The following is a 19157-nucleotide window of genomic DNA, read 5'->3' as shown; positions in this document are numbered from 1 at the left end:
AAGATACTGTAGAAGGAAAGGCAGAGTTCCTAAGCGAGCCCCAACACCTACCTCTGCTGCTAGGTAGTGTCCAGTAGCAAGGTGTTTGAACCTGAAAAGGCTGTTCCAGTACCCCGCACCACCACGACAAGGGTCATGCTGCACCACCTACACGGGAAGGGAAACCACAATTACACTGTGTGTCAGAGACCTCCCTTTCAAACACAGCATTTACCGTCCTTCATGCACAGGTAAGAGGAAACAGAACAAGGAGCTCCAGAAAAGATGAAACAACCTTTCATATGTGAACAACACACAGCACAGTAAATACTTTGAGCAGGCTGCAATTAGTTCACCTCAACAATTTACGAGCATTGGTTTTCTGTTCATTGTCAAGTGACACTATCTGTTCGCAAAGTCACTGACCATGGCTGGTACTCCACTGGAGTCTGGTGAGCGATGGCAGGAAGATCATGGTGCAAGTTGGCAGAGAAGTAATTAAAGAAGGTGCTCTAGATGTGCTGGTGTTGCTAGGTCTTAAAACAAGCTTCTGAAAGGAAGGCAGCAAGTCCTCTACCTTTTTGGTATAACTAATTTCTGATCTTCTGAAAGTGGCGGAGGGAGGACACTTGGTAATGTTTCAAACGCAATGGCTTTGCACAAAGGTATTTGAAGACCGTTGTATCTACTCTCGAACTTCTCCTGCGGCAAGCAGAGCCTCCAACATCGGATGATCCGTTACTCCCTATCAGCTTCTCTGTGGGTACACCCACTTCCTCAGGGAAAACTCAGCATAGCCGAGCTGTGCCTTTCGGGGAAGGACTAGCTTACCTCTGCCTCGCGTTTACCAACGGTAACTGCGTACACACGGACAGTTACCACAGAAGCTGCTGACGTGTTGTAACGTGTCAAAGTAACGTTAATTCTAGGGAGGCTTTCAATGTCTATCAAAGCAGATACTTCTAGAAAGAGAATATGAAAAACACCTCTCCACCATTACAATTCATGTTATGATTCTCACAGGCAGTTCACATGGTAAAAGTCGTAAAACAACTCTAATCATACCAATAGAGTGAGGATGTTTTAAGAAGCCAGTGATGGCCAAGGCGTTAGTCATACTATTTAAGAGCCAAAATAAAAAAATGGTCCAGACAAGCAATGCACAGAGGCTACCAAAGGGCTGCAATCAAATGAGGACATGCATAATCCCGTTATTCCACACCAGAAACAGAATGTTCGGTACACTCAGCAGGACAGTTGAAATTATTAGCTGGTGTTAAACTTCAGTGACCGGTAAGAAAATGACTTCATAGGTGCTTCTCTGCCCCCTTTTCCCAAATTGCCGAGAACCTGAATTTGAGAGCTGTCGGCTGCAGCATTAGAGATCAGAACTCCTCTTTGGTTTTGCACAGAAAGCACAGTAAGTAAAGGAATTTTAAGATTAAACTTCTAACACCAGGAAGACTTCTACCTAAAAAAAGAAATCCAGGTACACTGGTTTTAAACAGAAACAGTAATTGTTACCTCAAAGCCAACCCCAGCCCAGGTTGCAATTCTTACCTCTACTTCCCACAGGGCTTTCGAACTGGTTGCAGATGTGGCCGACTGCCTCCCTGTCGTTCTCAGGAAGACATGCTGCTTCTTCCTGTGCTCGTCGCAAGTCAGAAACTTCTCCTGTTCTGCATGAAACAGTCTCACCACATCCCCCTGCCAAAGCCCAGACAGCACAGTTGATAGAGGCACTACCCATCAGTGACCAAGTTACAAGCAAGTAGAGTTTTGAGTCTTACCCCTTTGAGAATATCATCTTTGTTATCGCTCCATTTCATGAAGAGGACTATTTTCCAGCTGGTATTGCAATTCACAGAGTTGACCTAAAAGGAGAACCAAACTCATTAGTCTCACTGTCTTGCGCCTGCACAAGATACTGCCACGAAGTACCGCCTTACCTTTCAGACAATTTGCAACAGAATACTGCGGTCCCTGCTGCATTACTCTAGAGAAGGAAAGTCCTTTCTGCATTTACTCCAGCACAAGTAGCTACAGAGCTGACCTGCTAGAAGTCACTTGCTACACATCACTGTGCCACGACTTCTGATTTTTAAGACAAATTTTGCTCTTAGCCAGTCAAGCAAAAGAGATCAAACTCAAACCTCTGCCCAGTGCCCAACAGACACGAGAAAAGTCCGACAGCTGTATTAAGTCGCTGATTAACAAGATAAGCACAATGCCACAGGTACCAACCAACTTGCTGATAACCTGATTTTTATAAAACACAAGTCCCAGCAGCTTAGCTGAAACAGAGTTGTGTGCAGCTGCTCCAGCTGCGCCAGTCTGCCCTTACCTCATTGCATCCCGGATTATCGACAAGCTGATGACTGCTGGCATGGAGAGGCTGGCCAGCGTTGACAGGATTCAGGACCACTTTGTCTCCAATGACAACCTGTGGATAAAGTGCAGCATCAGACAGAAACTTGCAACCTGAGAAAGCTCTTTTTCTTTCTTTTTTTAATAGGAGTGATGGGAGGAAATCACCTTCTTGCAGTTTGGAGAGATGCCAGCCTGAGTATGAAAACCAGGATTCTGTTTGCTTCAGAATTTAGCTCATCATACTCATTCAGGTTGGAAAAAAACCCCTATACTATTGGACTCAGAGGCTTGCAGAAGAAACACAGACTGCAGTTCTGGTAACTAACCTATCCACTGCTTTCCATGAAGTTGTTTCATTGGTTAACATTTAACAAATAATTCCTATTGCAAAAGGTCAGCCAAAAAACCTCCTCCTCCAAGACGCGCTTTCATTTGTAAAACCAGATTCTCGACCAGGCTGGCATGGCATATGACTCAAGACAAATGCACTTCGTTATGGACAGTAGAGGTCCTGTTCTTCCCTTCTTTGAGGGCAAAGTCTTACTTAAACTAAAAACCAAAAAGCCTTTTTTGTACTGAGAAGAACTGTCTTCGTGATGAGGTGTCTGAGAATTGGTGCGATTTAAAAGAGCTTAATGGCCACTAAGACTGCGCTACCCTGTGCTTTGGCTTTACCATGTTCGTGTGTGTGTCTGTATAAAAGGAACAGTCACATCATAATATATGGGGCTACTCTACAGGATAAATTATTCCTATCTGATAAAGGCCGCTGTGCTTAGGTGCCAAATATATACCTGGGCGATACCACAGAGCACACTGAAGCTTATTACCTCATAGTTTTAGGCAGACGGTATACCCAGGTGACTCAGATTTGTAAAAAAGAGACTAAGAGATTAGAACAGTAATGCATTTAATTCAGAACCAATTATTTTTCAGATTTCCCATGAACATGGGAACATTCCTCATGTACAAAACGATGAGGAGTTTTGATTTCAAACTGACAAACTGAAAACCAAGGTGCTAATCATCTGTTCTAAATCTACTGCAGGAACTCAGCATTTCCTACCATTTTGAATTGGACAGGAATTGTGAAAGGCTAGCGTAATTAGGTCCCTTATTCCCTCCAACGTTAAATCATTCCACGATTCCAAAATACAGGTTACCATAGCAATTTTCCTCCCCCTCATGACAGCACAGGAAAAAGGTTGTTCCTGCAACATCACGCACCAGAAGATCTGTGCATTTCATTAATTGCAAGACAGACCTCCTGGAACAAGCTTTGCCAAGCTGTGCACACGGTAGCAAGCGAAGATATTCCTCTTAGCACTTACGCTGTCTCCAATGGAACGCAGTTTGTAGAAGGGCTGTATGTAGAACCAGGAACCTTCGTTTCCAGCTTCATCCAAGGTCACCCTCATAGCATTCTTCTCTAGTAGAGCTGGAAGCCTCTTATTTACTGTTAAGTATTTGTTACTTTTTAAGTGAAGCAGCTAGAATAAGAATTAGAGTTCAGTTCTAAGAATGCTCATTTCTCCTCCCCTCAATAAGTAGCGAGAGTGCATAAGATAACCACAGTATTATAAGGAATTAAAGTGAAAACTGAATTATTTAAACATATTGATGAATTCAGGCACAATTTCACTTACACTCTTATCAGTATATATACCGTTCTACAGCACAAAACATCTTCAGCTAATCCAACGGTCCCTTCTCCAGCAAAGGATAAACACTTAGAAACGGTCTTGTCACTTAACAACAGCCTGTTCAAAATCCCGGGATCAAAAGTTGTAAAATGCTGGGGACTAAGTGGTTTTCCCTGGTAAGAAGGGGGTGGTGAGAAGTAAAGCTGCTCTCATCTTTCTTTGCTGTCTGATTTAACAGAAAACGTGACTGCTTCTTTGAAGCGTCTCTTCAAAAAACTCCCATTCTTCAACCCTCCGCCGCGTACCACCTCGCAGACTGCACAGCGTCAGCAGGAGGATCTCGGCTGCAATAGGTCACATCCCAGCTCCAACCAGCTGTTGTTAAATTTCCAGTAAATTTAGCAGACAGGTACTTTTGCACAAAAAGCGCTTTTTCATGCCTTTTGACTACCATAAATAGCGGTTACTCACAGAACATTTGGGAATTACGGGAAGATATGGGCAAACACTTATCACTGCTCTTAATGTATGTTTTTATGATGTTTGTAGGCCAATCAAAAATGGATATTGTTATTTTTCTTTCACCATTAAAAGTAGATTTTTGCCTCAAACACACAGGCCAATAGCGTGCTTAATCCAACCGAGGCAGGGACTTCTCCTTGCAACAAGGACGGCCAGGCTGCCCGCACTCCTAGCCACCCCCTCTGTTGCCTGGTATTACATCGGCAGAATAAAATAAAAACGGACTGTAGAGGAATTTCTTAATCTAAGGCTCAAACTGCTCAGGTAACTATCCCTACTTCTGAAGTGCTGAGGCACTCTACCTAGTGGAAGTAGGTCTGCTCTGGTTCCAGGGTGAACCCACGCCTGCTGCATCTCATGTTCCCCATTTATTAAAGACCTGTCTTTTTTAATTATGCAATTATTGTTCTTTCCATTTTTATTGGGTTTGATGCTTTTTTTTTCCGCTCCCTGGGACCTAGCATATCCTTTGCTTCCATGGAGTGCAATTACTTATATGGCTTGATTTTCCTTCTCTGTGTCAGCTTACTATTTGATGTGTCAACATTTGATTGCGAGAGACCGTATTTGGCATTGTACAGTGCCTGTGCCATCTTCCAAATGGCCAACTCTAATGAAGGCTCTAAGAAGTATTTCTGAAGAAAGCAATCACATGGTGACCTCAAAAAAACAAGCGCAATTAACCCATAATACACAAAGTGACTCCATCATAGCTATATGCCCAGTTCTTGCTTCACAGGATCCCACTTCAGGACACCGTCACACCCTGCAAAGCTACAGACTTTGTCCATGAGTTCCAGAAATTTAAAGTCACATCGAGCAGGGGAGTTTAAGCAAAACCCTACGCAGCTTGCCAAGATGTTCACAGCCTACCTGGATAACGTTGCCGTACTGGATGACCGTTCCCAGCAGCTTTCTGTTTTCTGTTTCATTCTGTTTCTTCTCCAAATCTGCCGCATGCTGAAATTAAAGGAGAACAATTCAAATGCTGACTCTTTTATAAAAAAGTGGCCAAACACTTGAGGTTCTTTAAGAGTACTTCAAAGAACTGGAAAACCAGTGAGCATCTGAAACAGCAGGATTTCCTTTTTCCAACTCCCAACAGCAACATTTCCAATTCCCTTTTTCGGTTGTTTAGGAAGATAGACAAACCCCATTTAAGCAACCCGTAATTTGGGTAGAATTTGACAACATTTTGGAATAAAACGTGAGATGAAAAACTCAGACAAGATAGAAGACAAGCCATGAGAAGACAACACCACACCCATGGAGGGAAGGTGAAAAAGGATGGGTAACAGCTCAAGCCAGGAAAGTCTGTATGACTTTCTACTGACTTCTACACAAATTGAAAGAAAAGGACTTTTATTTTACTTCCCCGGCATAGGCCCCAACTTTTCCGGAGCCCATCTTTTTATGGCGACTCTAATCATCTTCGCCATGCAGCAGGATTCTTGAGAAGACATTTACAAATGCCCGCTGCAGCTCTCAACATGTGAGCTCCAAGGTCCCAGCAGCAGAGAGTTCGTACTTCGTGGGGCTGAGGGATACTCTGCACTACGTTAAGGACCAGCCATGAAAACACAGCTGGGCATTTCCGCATCTCACTGACGTGGGAAGAAAAGGGAAAGCCCTTGCAAAACTGAATGGTTGTAGGGATACATTGTTCTACTTAATAACTTAATTTATAACTAGTCTTTTGCACTTCGTTTTGTTTTAAGAGAAGCGAGCTATTTTGCCCAGGCAAAAGCATTTCATTTGGTACTCATTTGCCCCGGCACATTTCATTTGGTACTCTCTCTTACCTTACATGAAAGACGATTTTTTTATTAAAAAAATAATCTGTATTTGCTTTAACCGATATCTGATGGAACAGAGTAATTCAAAACTAGACTTTTTTGGAGGCTAAGCATCAATGTTTATGGTTTGGTTCTCAGATCTCAAGGACTATAGTAGGTCCAGTTTTCTCCTGGAGGAGGAGAAAGTGCCCACAGTTTCGAACTGTAGTAAGGTAAAGCAGTAATAACACAGGACAAAGCTTAGCTACTGCAAAGGAAGAGCTATCTGTATACTGTTATAAAATTTCAGCATCTTCAGCTTACACAAAATGTGCTATTTTTAGAAGTTGCACTAGGTATGATAGCTGGCTCTTGCTCCAGGAGAACCTGGAACACAGCTGCTCATTCAAATTCAAAAAATATATTCAGAAATACAATGCAGCACGATTTTCTCTTTATTATTGAAATACAACCTTTTTTGCTTGATTGCAAAGTATTCCGTCGAGAAAGGATTTCTTTGAGACACTAGGGCCCTCTCAACGGTAATCACGGAAGACAGGACTTCTCTGCCTGCACTGGATTGGGTGCCACATTTGTTATCAATAAAGAAAATAGGGTATTCTATGAAAATATGATTAAGATTTCAGATGCATTTCAAAAGCACACACCAAACCTGACAATCATTCAAGAAGAACGAACCATTTTCTCTGGCCACTAGATGTCAGCTTCTCAACCAGCACTGATGCTTGATACCAAAGAAAGACAAGTGTCCCAGATTTTAAATCCCTTAAATGGCATTAACTTAAAATAACCCGACCTCAGCATTGAGCGCTCCACAGCAGACAATAAATTCCACCAGCAGACAAACAGAAGCCAAAAAAGGCAAGTGATGATGAATACATCTTGCATTACCAATTTTGTTAGAAATTATGTGCACTGATAAAGAAATCTAATCACGGGCAGAGCTAACAACTGTATGCACATGTTTCAGGGCACAGCCCCCCCAATACCCATGATGCAAAACGCAGGGTTTCTTCGTGTACTCCATGTGCCAACAAAAAGATGACACATGTACCCATACCATTGGCAGAAAAATAAGTTTTGAGATGAGTGATATACATGGGACCAAATTATTCTTAAGCCATGCATCAGCCCCAGCTCACTGCAGACCTGATTTGGCACATCCTATGTAAAGGATTAGCCTTTATGTCAAAGTGATGTATATTAAATAATCTCCAATGAAACGGTAAAGTACTCAAATCCTTTTGCCAATCAAGCAAGCAGTTCATGCATGATGGTACATTTCTGTACAAACACTCAGCTGGGCCTAAATACTGGAAAAATCTAATCCTGCATTTCCATAGGGACCCCGGCACAAAACGGTAAAGTGTCAGACGAATAGGACCAGGTCCCAAACACCTGAACTGGCCTGTACTGAGGAAAGAGAAGACAACTGTAAATGACATTGTAATCCAGGGCAATTGCACAATATTTTTCTTCTACATGACGGAGTATTTAGACCATACCTTCTCCTAAAATCCATAAACTCACACACATAACCTGCAGGCATAAATTCTCGCCTTCCCTTATACCCCAGAAAAAGCAAACCCAGAATCCCCCGTTATTAAAGCTTGCTGGCATGGGCTACTCTCTTCTCATCACTAAAGGGGCAGGAGAAATGCGGCACAAGTGAGGGACCTTTGTGCTACAGCCAGTACCAAAATAGCTTTCTCCTTGCCAAGTTAATACTTCTAGGTTATAAAATTATGTTTTCAGAAGCAAAATGAGTCAAACATTCAGCCTTTGTGAAATGCAGGAGCAAGGCAGCCATATGGCAATCAGCAAATGACACTCTCCTACAGGGCCATTTTGTAGTTCAGTCTACAATGAGCTTAATATAGGCTTAAAGAAACTAAAAATATTTAGAATTGTAATTTTGACATGAAGTACTCTAGAGCTATGTAATTTTAACATAAACATGGAGTTTATTTAACTCTAAAGTCAACAGATGGTATTTAAGTTAAGCTGGCTTTTTTATATAGGAACTCTAAAAACAGCAATCAATTGCCTTACCAGGTTTTCAACTGCTGAATGTCAACATTTTACCCAGAAAATATTAAATACTGCAAGCTAATAAGGAAGGAGAAGCTGCCTGGCCTTATAATTGCTCATAATTACCCATCAACCTTTATATGTATCAACAGCAGCTATGTTTGTGTGAGGAATCCCAATAGATTTATCAGACCGGTAGCTCAGATGGCATCCACCAGCAGAGCTAACGCCCGTGACTCCCCACGTCGCAATGCAATGCCTGAGAATCCTCTACTCTGTGTAGCTGTTTGAAGGGTCCCATTTCTACGCTGTTACCACCCAAAATGCCCACGTGGAGCACTACTACAGGTTAGCACAGGTTAACGACGAAAGCTTAAATGGCTACCGTGACTTTAACCCAGTATCGTACATACCGATATTGGGACACAGACCTTGAACAGCATTTTGTCATAAATCAGAGGATGTTTAAAGAGCTGGATCTCAGTCAATGTCTCAAAAGCAGTCTTGTATACTGGTTTCTATACAATTCCTTGCTGTCTCCAGGTTAAAGTGTGTCACGTTGATTGGAAATACTTATTTAAAGCAGTACAGATGAGAGCGTTGATGATCAACAGCAGCCTAAACATGAATACTTACATGCAGTTTATTGAGTAGCACGGCATCCGTTGTGCTGTTAGCTCCTGGCTTTGCTGCTTTCCAGAACTGCTTTTGAGCAGAGTACCGGTTCATGGGACATAGTTTGAACAGGCAATCTATAAAAATAGATGAAATAAACAGAGAGATTGCTTCAACCATTCATAATTACCTGGATTTTTGCTGCTAACATTGTCCAAATATTCCAACAGCAAGGAAAGATTTATAAACAAATTCTGAAAAGCTCTTGATCAGACAAATGCTTTTTTGAGCAACAGGAATGTTGCCCCATGAACAGTAAAAATTAACTGTTGCTGCCAAACATCTGATGCAAGACAAGAAAATTTATAACTTGTCCCAGTCAAAAACGCTGCCATACTAAAATGGTAACACGTTTCAACGCTTTCCCAGGCAAACAGATCCATTTTACACACTTAGAACTTCTCGTTTTTCTACTTTAGCAGCTATGCTACTTCACACAATGAATGTTAGGTTGGGGGGTTTTGGTTTGGGGTTTTTTTTGTTGTTTAGTTTTTAAATCAGATCCCTTCTATTGCTAGGGAAAATGAGGCACAAAAGAATTGGAGAAACTCACCCAATAAAATAGCAGCAGTGTAAAATACCCCCCAAACAATAGCACGCACCAGCACAGACGTTCAAAGCATAGTTCCAGGTAACAGTAAACCCCCCGGGGTGACGGGTTCTTTACCCAGTCCATTGACACTGTTTATTTAACATTCTGCCTGGCGAAAGCCAGGAATTACAGCTCATTAGTCTTATTAAAAATACATTTTTTATATTAAAGAGATGCTAGCTTATCAGTAATAAAACCAAATTAGCTGCGTTTACTATTTTTCCTCTTCTCTGTTGCTTAGCAACAGAACACGCAAAAAAATAAAGCTGTTCAAAGACAGTGCCTAAAGTAGCAGCTTCAAAGTTTAAGACAAAGGGCCGAAAAAGCCAGAGGGGCTGCTCCCAGCTCCTCCTTGGCGATGGCGTGGATGCAAGACTTCAGGCTTCTAATTCACATAGTATTTCTCGAGGCTCCTGGTATATTCTCACACTGCAATTAGGGGAGCAGCAAGCTGGGGAGAGACCCACCTGGGGGTTTTCTCTTCATTGTCTGAAAGGCACAGCTGCTTACGGGCTACTTTGCTAACAGACGCACTGGACGCGTGTCAACCAAAAAGAGAAAGACCCCACGCTGAAGACGAGTCATTTCAGCTCTGCCACAGGTCAACCTTGCTGAGGCGGCCGTGCCCCACTGCAGACAGACCTTGGTAATTTTAGCTCGGGATGCTGTTTGAGATGGACACTTTGGCTCTTTTCACAGAATCACGGAATCACTAAGGTTGGAAAAGACCTGTAAGATCATCAAGTCCAACCATCAACCAACCCCACCATGCCCACTAAACCATGTCCTGCAGTGCCACATCCACACGTTCCTAGACCCATTTGATGTTGCGCTGCCTGCCTAATCCATCCTCAAAGCACCGTTAGAGCACACCGGGCAAAGGTCTGTCTTCGAAACAAAATCCCCTTCTAACGGGGTGAAGCACTGGTAGCAGATCGCCCTTTCATCCCACACTGAGGCACCGACTGCCAACTGGGCTGACCCACCCGTCCCAAACCACCACAGCAATTCCTGCAGCCTGCGTAGCGGGTGGCCCAGTACGCCAGCAACAGATACAGCAGGAGCTGGGTATGGCACTGGGGACCTTTAATGGGGTGACATGTCCTGGGGAAAGAGAGAAAGAGCTGAGGGCATGTGGCAGGAGATTTAATTGCGTCTATCCAGAAATACTCACCTCCACTTTGACACTACCAACTTACGGCTTCTGAACAAACAAGACAAGTGGAAAACGAAGTGCAAGCCACACTTGCCAGGTTTGCTCTCTTCAACGTATTTTTCATTTACATAAAGATGATTCACAGAGATTGACAGCACAGAATAGATTCAAAAAGCCACTGCAGGCTGGCACTTTAAGCTAAGACTATGCATTGTAAGCAACGCACCAGTTATAAAATTTTCTATTTTTGCTTAAACCATCAGTTCACACAATGACAGCAATTAACACACAGAACTGCATAGAGGAATTAATTGTACGCTAGATTTAGTCACAAGTGTACTTTTTCCCATCCTTTTCAGTCAAGAAAGTTGTCAAGTTAGGCTTAACTTCTAAACTGTTAACTGCAAGCAACCCCCTCTCTTCCCTGTAGCACAGGGGAGAGGTCTGTAAGTGTTTGACCTTGTCCGACGCAAGAAGGGAAAACATAACATGTTTTTCTTAGATTTTTGTCCTGGTTAGAAAGCTACAGATCTAAAACAAACAATGAAAAGCACCCAACTTCTTTTTTCCCCGTAGTATTTGTTCTATGAAATCTATTTCTTAAGTGGTTGAGGAGTTAAACTTAGCCTTATTCACCTTAATATGACCTCCAGAGGCTGGTTAGTACCAAATATATTTCACCATGGGTCAAACTACATGAACTTTATGGCCAGAAGACTTGTAGATCTTCAGATTCCATAGCCTTATATGTTTACAAAAATCAACATGCAAGGATGTGCTAGCTGAGTACCATCACGGTCAGCAATCTGCAACCCACAGTAGTGACGACTGTGTAAGATAAACCGACTGCTTGTCAGACACTATGCTCTGGAAGTTAGGTCTAACAGATCCAAAATGAAGCCCATGCAGCTGAAACAATCAGCTCTCTGCCCTGATCCTGGATTCAAGCAGCTTCAGCTACATAGGAAAGGTGATAAATAAAGCTATTACTGCAAAGTAATTACATCTTATTATACACTGTTTGCTGAATATTAACCATGAAGGAATGCATTTTCTTTTCAGATCTTCATGATCTACCATGAAAAATGGCAGAATTGCACACTGCGTAAGGCTAAAAATAAAATACTACGTAACTGCTGATGAAACGATGACACATCATCAAGCCTGAACACCGAACAAAGGTCCTGCAGGAAAAAGTGATTGCATAATTGTGTAAGTTGTATAAAAATGTGCATTTCAATGTTTCCAAGCTAAGTCCTGTTCTTCTGTCAGCAACTGCCTTTCCATCTAATAAAGTGGACTGAGTAAGACCAGAACTGCACCATGTGATACATGAATGCTCTCACTGTTCGGACATTCGCATCCCCACGTGGGGCTCTGCTACCTGAAGCTCAGAAAAATATTTTCAGTAATGTTTGGTTATCCTCTGCATGTACCAGCACCAGAGAGGAATAATGAAAATCAAGGATACTGGAAACACTGGAAAATTCTATGTTCTGAAGTGTTCTGGGGTCCAGCGAAGAGAGAAACTTGCCAGCTGCACCACGCCAACTGCAATTCTTTCTATGTGCTCTTAAATTTCTCTTCTTCCTTTTCCATTCCCTTCTCTTGTATCAGACCTTGCTTCTTTCCTACCCAGTCATAGTTCCAAACTTCCAACCTTTCCTGCCACTCCAAGCCCAACCAGTCAGATTCTCTGCTTCCATCCCAATTAATTTATTCAGCCCCCAACAACTGATTAATCCATCCCTTCTCTTTTCCCCCCATGACAGCAACGTATAGGTCTCCACCTAATACTTGAGGAGGGATTATGTTTTGCCCAGACAATCCTCATCTCCCAAGGTTTCCCAACTTCATCATCCAAGGCACCTTACCCTCCCAAAGCATAAGGAACAAGAACTTTACAAAGAGCTGGGCTTTTTTCCCTAACCATAAACATAGTATTTTGCCAATCGCTTTTTAGGAATGCAGATCTTCCTTTGAAAACGCATCCAAGAAAAGCATCTGGCAAAAAACCCACCAAAACAACAGCCAAAACAGCAAAACTTAAAACCATCGGGCTGGAAGAGCATCCCATAATGGAAACTTTCAGCCAACCTCAAGCCTCGGCGGTGCTTCTACCTCCATCCCGTAGTGAGCAAGAGCTGCATTGCGTGGGGGCAGGCAAGCTGCTGCGGAGCAAGCGAAAATTATCGTATGGTCCGTCCCTCTAAAGGGGTAACAGCATCTGGGCGCACAGATGCAGGACCTGATCTAGGAAACAGACCGTGACTGTTTCACACATGAGAACATCGGCAAGATGCCTTTTGGTGCTGCCCCATGACAGCCGGCTTGCTGGCTAACCCCGTCCTCTTCTACCTCTGGGGTTCAATTCCATTGGGTATGCACAATTTCTGTTTTCATAGCACAGTAAAAAGCCTGACCAGACTGATTTTTTTTCTTTCTTTTTTTAAAATGGGCTCTGTTGCATGGGAATTTAAGAAGCATTTAGGTAGCAAGTTAATAAGATTATTTTAAAATAGAATGCAAGACCTGTCCAAAATTGCAAATACCCACTAACTTCAGAGAGGCTGGAGTGATTTGGAGAAGCGAGTGAAGTATTTCAGAGCCCACCCAAGATACAGTCACCTTCTTTCACCACAAGCTGCCTAGAAATAGATAACTCAAATATACCAATGCAATTCCAGTCTTCCCTTCAGAGGGTCTGCCTACCACTTGGGGCATTAAGTGATGTTATTATGTCAGTTCTACCCTCGATATATGACAACAGCTCAGAAAGTTGCTGAAATGATAGTTGATAAAATGAGAGGAAACGGCCTCAAGTTGCGCCAGGGGAGGTTTAGGCTGGATATTAGGAAAAATTTATTTCCTGAGAGAGCGGTGAAGCACTGGAAGAGGCTGCCCAGGGAGGTGGTGGAGTCCCCATCACTGGAGGTGTTCAAGGAATGTGTGGACGTGGCACTGCGGGACATGGTTTAGTGGACATGGTGGTGTTGGGGTGATGGTTGGGCTTGGTGGTCTTACAGGTCTTTTCCAACCTTAGTGATTCTGTGAAACACCGCCGACATCCAAAGCTCTTCGCGGTGCCTTTGCTGGGTGACAGCTGGACACCAGCCACTGCTAAAACTTTCCATCTTTGCTACTTTCACACTGTGATCAGCTTGGATCAGTTGAGTTGCAGCACGAAACTTTTCTCACTCTGCCATTCTCTAGTGTGCTTGTTTCTGAATGATCTGGAAGTACTTTTAGCTTCAGCCAGGCTGGTTGTGTAATACACCACTCCTCATTTTTCCAAATCTCCCCTGGCTATTTTAAGCGTTTAGCAGAAAGTCTTTACCAACTTTTCTGCAATTAGAGAAAGCAGGCATCACATACTTTGTTGGCAACAAAAAGGTGTGTCCTAATTTCATTTTTTAAACACAGACCCAGACTTTACCAAATGCCAACTGGAGAAAGGTAAGAGTCAAGAAAAATTATTCCCTCTCTCAAAAATCATACTTCAGAGTACTTTCAGATGAGGGAAATCTCTAAAGATGAAGATTTTTCAATAAGTCACTTACAAAACCCACTGAATACTTAACACCAACACAGCTGTTTCTTCGTTACTTGAAAAAAACAAACTTCTTTTTGCGCAGCAATACTAAAATTAAAAGAAAATTAGCAATTCCCTGTTGAAATTCAGCAGCTTCTCTTCAGACTTTTCTATACTTAGATACCTGATATTTCCCCAAGGCCAAAGCCTGCTCACAGTAGAGAATAAATGTAAGGACAGTACTTTTTGATTTTTATTTTATATATAAAAAATAGCAGCAAAGAGGATGAAGTAACATAGCTGGCAATGATGGAAATATTGCAAATAGAATTTCTCGACTTTACATTTATGCAAGTTGCACAGCTTTGATACACTCACAAGGATGATAACACTCCACAGCATGAAGAGATTATTTATTTAAAGACAAAATGAAGACCTCTTTTGTGTTTAAGTGAAATATTTTCACGCAGGAGGCATATAGAATAATACAAAATGCGTATCTTCAATCACAGGCAAGTTTCACCTCCTCAGAAGCCCTTGGATTACTACATTGCCTATTTCTATACTTGTTCCTTCTGAGGTTTAAAATGAATAGATGACAGCCTAAGAGGTTCAAAGAATACCGAACAAAAGCAGCTACAGAAATGTGTTGATTATTAATCATTCCTGCATTTCCATAAAGAGGGAGAAAAAAAGAACCTGATCCTACTGAAATTACTGTCTTTGTGATGAGAAGACATCCTTTCATTTTCAATTTGCAGTGAACAGGCTTTGCTGGGAGCACAGCAAACCATTTCAAAACACATATTTTGTCAGGAGGCACTAAGCACTTGACCTGCTGTCCCGGCAGAGCCCACTCCATCCGCAGCTCCGGCAAAACAAGCAAGAAAACAAACCTGATCCGTCCACATTTAGCCCAGTGGAAGAAGATGACTGAAGTCAAATCTCACACTGGCAACAGTTCTGCCATGCCACAAGTGGGGAAAAATTTAAGCGCAGGTGAGAAGGGCATTTGTATTCCAAGCCCAAAGAGCTCGTCACCATTGCACATGTCGCTGCATCATTCAGGATTCAAACGCTCAACTAATTACGTGACAAAATATATTAGAGGTTTCTGCTGCCGTGAAGTCTGTTACCTCCCTTCTGCATGCTGTTGCACCTTACCTGTTTCAAGGGCTTTCAATGCTTTTCTTTTTAAAGCAGAATAAAGGAGGAAAATTGCCCTTGCAACCAGCACTTAAGTGGAGAGCCTGCATGATTTATGATCTAAATGTATTTTAATTTTTATGTTAAAATAACCACCCTCAATTCATATCTGCAAGACATTAGGGTAACCACCCTCTTGCCATTGTAGTCATTCATGTATAGTTCTACCAATGGAAATCACTACTTCATTTTTTCAAGCTGTAATAACATAGGAAATAATGTAATTGTTATTAACTTAGAGCTGATGTATCAAACCAAACAAAGGGAGGAGACTGCAACAGTGATTTCGGAGAGTGAAAAATTATAGACCTGAGAGCTGGACACTGAATATCAATGCCTACTAAATTAACAGTACTCATTAACGCAGCATTAATTAAAAAGCACTGGCTTTTTGAACACATAACAAATCAGCATATGATTCCACGCAACATTGGTAGTAACTTTACAATAATAAACACAGCATTTTAGACGTACTGAGATGTACTGTGGGATAAGGCTGCCCTGCAGCGAAAACTGAGCAAGGTAACTTCCGTCCAGTGAGGAAGAGCAAACACACAGCTCCTCGCCTGCAGGGAAAACCATCTCGTGAGGCTCTGGACACACTGCCATGGCTCAGGGTGAATTAAGAACCAAAGCACAGACAACGCACAACACGACAAGCAAACACCCTCCAAAGCCCTCAAGACCAGAACGGAAGCCAAGTGCCCAAAAACCTAGCAAAAGACTAACGTGAGAAATGCACCTTTAAGTAAACAGCTTAGGTACCAAGGAGTTCAGAATACAGCAGTGTTTGTTTTATTTCTGCATGTAACCTCTTTGGTCTCCTTCAAAAAGAAAACTGCTACTCGAAAAGAGAGAAATATTTAGACACTGGATATACAGGCAGTTCCAAAAGGAAACATTTACAGGAAAGACCAGATTCGTTTTTCAATCTCTGGTACGAGCAACGCTGGGTGAAGATGCTTTGTGAAAACACAAAGCCAGAAGGAACAGCAACACAAGTAGAAAAAATAAACCACCCCGATACATTTAACTAAAACCTATCCCATTTGACATCTCGGAGGTCAGGTTAGAGAATGCAAGACAGCGGGCAGCCTCCGTGTCGCTGAGGAGTGGCACCGCGATGGAGAACATGTCCCCGGAGGGGCCGTACACAGGGCTACAACAGATATATGAAGACAAAACCCACACCGGGTTACCTCAGAGAAAACTGTTAAGGACAGAGCGAACGCGCCAGGTACCCTTGAAAGCGTTAAGGAACAGGTCTAATTGACGGACGCAAAGGATAACTTAGACCACGAGAAGCTACTTAAGAGTCATCTCAAGAACCTTTAGAAGAAGTCAAAGCACCACGGTGGCTCCTGGCTAGTAACAAACATAAGCCATAAAACAGAAGAGTTCCCAACGGCACACATTACTTTGAGCTGACCCAGGATCTGAAGAAAGCTCTTGGTTTCAGGGAGTGTTTTTACTGTCTTAGCTCATCTCCATCTCTGGTCCAGCACAAAAAGAAATCCTGGAGCAGAGGCAAACCTTGCCAAGAGGCAAGTCCAAAGGCCAACCCCTTCTCTCTCCCACAAGTACCAAAAAATCAATTTTTACACACTATGAGGAGAAGTATTCGTACTTTATATGAAGGGAATTCAGCAAACTAATGTGCATAAGTGTTGCAGAAACATTTTTAAGTAAACTGTTGTGGCTTTAGCCTTTGTCCCAGCCTTGAGAGCTGCATTCTTAACCCGGGAAGCCATCCCCCATCTCCCTCTTAATAGTCTCCATGATAAATCTCCCTGCGAGGCACTAAACCACAAGTCTCAGAATGTGGAGCCTGGGACATTCTTCCTCAAAATCGTCAGGTCTTTTTGGTCTACGTCGGTAGCATTTTACCCTGGCAGCAAACCAAACTGTGTTATCTGTTGGCCATGTTTCGTCTTATTTCAACTACTCGCCCCGTGGATTTCATTTTCACACTCGCTTCTTCGCTTGTTCCTGCTTTTCCGGAATAAAGTTCCTGCTCAAAACGGGTCAGGAAGTGGGGGCAGGCGGTGGGGAACGGCTCCGACAGTCCGAGCACAGGAAGAACAAGAAAGATCAAATTTCAAACACCCTCTGAAAGCGCTGATGTTGAGCAGTATGGGAAGAATACAGTTGTGCTATTAGACAGAGCTGACACAACTGCACGGCATAATAGAAGTCATTTCTAAGAACATTTTGCATGCGTGTCATAAGAAACGAGTCACCACAGCATCACACAAAGCAAAAGGCAAATTTTTCATCTGTTCAATAATGCAACTCGATTTTCAGCTTTTAAATGCATTTGGCTTAAAGAAAACCCACATCGCCAAAAAATAAGACAGAGGGCAGTTAAATAAATATTTGATAATATTATTGAAGTCTAGGTTGGAAGAACTGAAGAAATAATAAAACTGAATTCAGGGCTTTGATTTTTCTTACGCTAATGAAGTGGTTGGGTTCCCTTGCCTGACATGCTTATTTGTTTCTTTCCTTCTGCACTGAGCACTGTCTTCCCAGTTTCTGGCCCCTCTGCCTTCTGCAGAATTGCCAATACCACAGGCTCACAGGACTGGCAGACCCTTAGAAAGCTTACTCAGCTCACCCCTCCCTCCCGAAGGCAGAATGAACTATGCCTGCTCCATTCCTGACATATCTCCTGAAGTCATCTATTCCGGCACTCCACTATTTCTCTAACCAACCTATTTATTTGTACAATTTAAGCCCATTACTTCTTTCTCCCTCCATGTGGGCACGGAGAACAGAACTTCTCTTCCCTCTCCCAGCAGTATTTACAGGCTTCTCCGTCCCTGTCTCACAACTACCGAGATGCAAGACTAATTGGTCTTGTTCCTGACCATTACCCTCCTCGGGATTGTCTCTAGTTGGCTCCTATCTTATGGAAGCATGAGGTGCAACACTAAACAAGATACTTCACTTGAGGCTCTGCCAGGAAGTAAAATCGGAAAAAATAATTACTGTCCTTTGGCAATGTTTCTTTTTATATATTCCAAGGCAGCAATTGCTCTTTTTGTGACAGCACAGCATCGACAACTCCTATTCAAACAGTGATTCCTGCAATCCCCGGATCCTTCCCTACCGCATTGCCGCACATGCCCATCCGCCTCCTCCCTGGATGCAGTCAGCTAAGCGCAGACTTTGACTTATGCCCCCACTGAACTGCAACGCCGTTTTTCAGCTAGTTTCTTCCATTTTCACGGTAATCCTGAATGAATTCCCAAGTCGTCATCCTCTCTGTGCAGCTTGCAGAGGATGGCCAGCTGTGAAAAATGCCTTTACCAGCAGCGTGGCAGCAGATACCCAGCGCTACACCGTCAGGAGCAGACAGCATCCGTAAGGATGCTCAGACTTCCAGTAACAGGCTACAGATGGACTTGAGCAGCACTATTTGAAGAGTTTAGCAAAGCAAAGACAAATGCAAAAAACCCAGACCTGCCTTAACGATAGGAAACACCACCCTGGAGTTAAACAGAGCCGAGTCATGCTACTGAACAGTGCGGCACTCCCAGGCAAACAGAGTAGAACACCAGTGGCCACATCCATTTCCTCAGTCTGAAAGCTTTACTCCTCGCTTTCTGTTCCTAGGCTTGGCTTGAGTCTTTCACCTCACTTACTGAGGCCC

At 42.8% G+C, this 19157-nt stretch overlaps 1 protein-coding gene across 2 annotated transcripts in view; it reads right to left on the bottom strand.

Annotated features, from left to right (window-relative positions):
* The window catches only part of ITPR1 (inositol 1,4,5-trisphosphate receptor type 1), a 167338-nt gene that overhangs the window by 120939 nt on the left and 27242 nt on the right, over nucleotides 1-19157 (bottom strand). For both annotated transcript variants that reach the window (XM_059823204.1, XM_059823205.1), the window contains exons 3-9: nucleotides 8978-9093; nucleotides 5388-5474; nucleotides 3681-3839; nucleotides 2324-2422; nucleotides 1770-1853; nucleotides 1540-1686; nucleotides 52-147 (exon numbers count right to left, since the gene is read on the bottom strand). In XM_059823204.1, coding sequence (XP_059679187.1) covers nucleotides 52-147; nucleotides 1540-1686; nucleotides 1770-1853; nucleotides 2324-2422; nucleotides 3681-3839; nucleotides 5388-5474; nucleotides 8978-9093 — 788 coding nt within the window. The remainder of the gene's footprint in view (nucleotides 1-51; nucleotides 148-1539; nucleotides 1687-1769; nucleotides 1854-2323; nucleotides 2423-3680; nucleotides 3840-5387; nucleotides 5475-8977; nucleotides 9094-19157) is intronic.

The sequence above is a fragment of the Gavia stellata genome, chromosome 12, assembly GCF_030936135.1.
Source record: "Gavia stellata isolate bGavSte3 chromosome 12, bGavSte3.hap2, whole genome shotgun sequence".
Lineage (NCBI taxonomy): Eukaryota > Metazoa > Chordata > Aves > Gaviiformes > Gaviidae > Gavia > Gavia stellata.
This window is presented reverse-complemented; position numbering and strand designations above follow the sequence as displayed.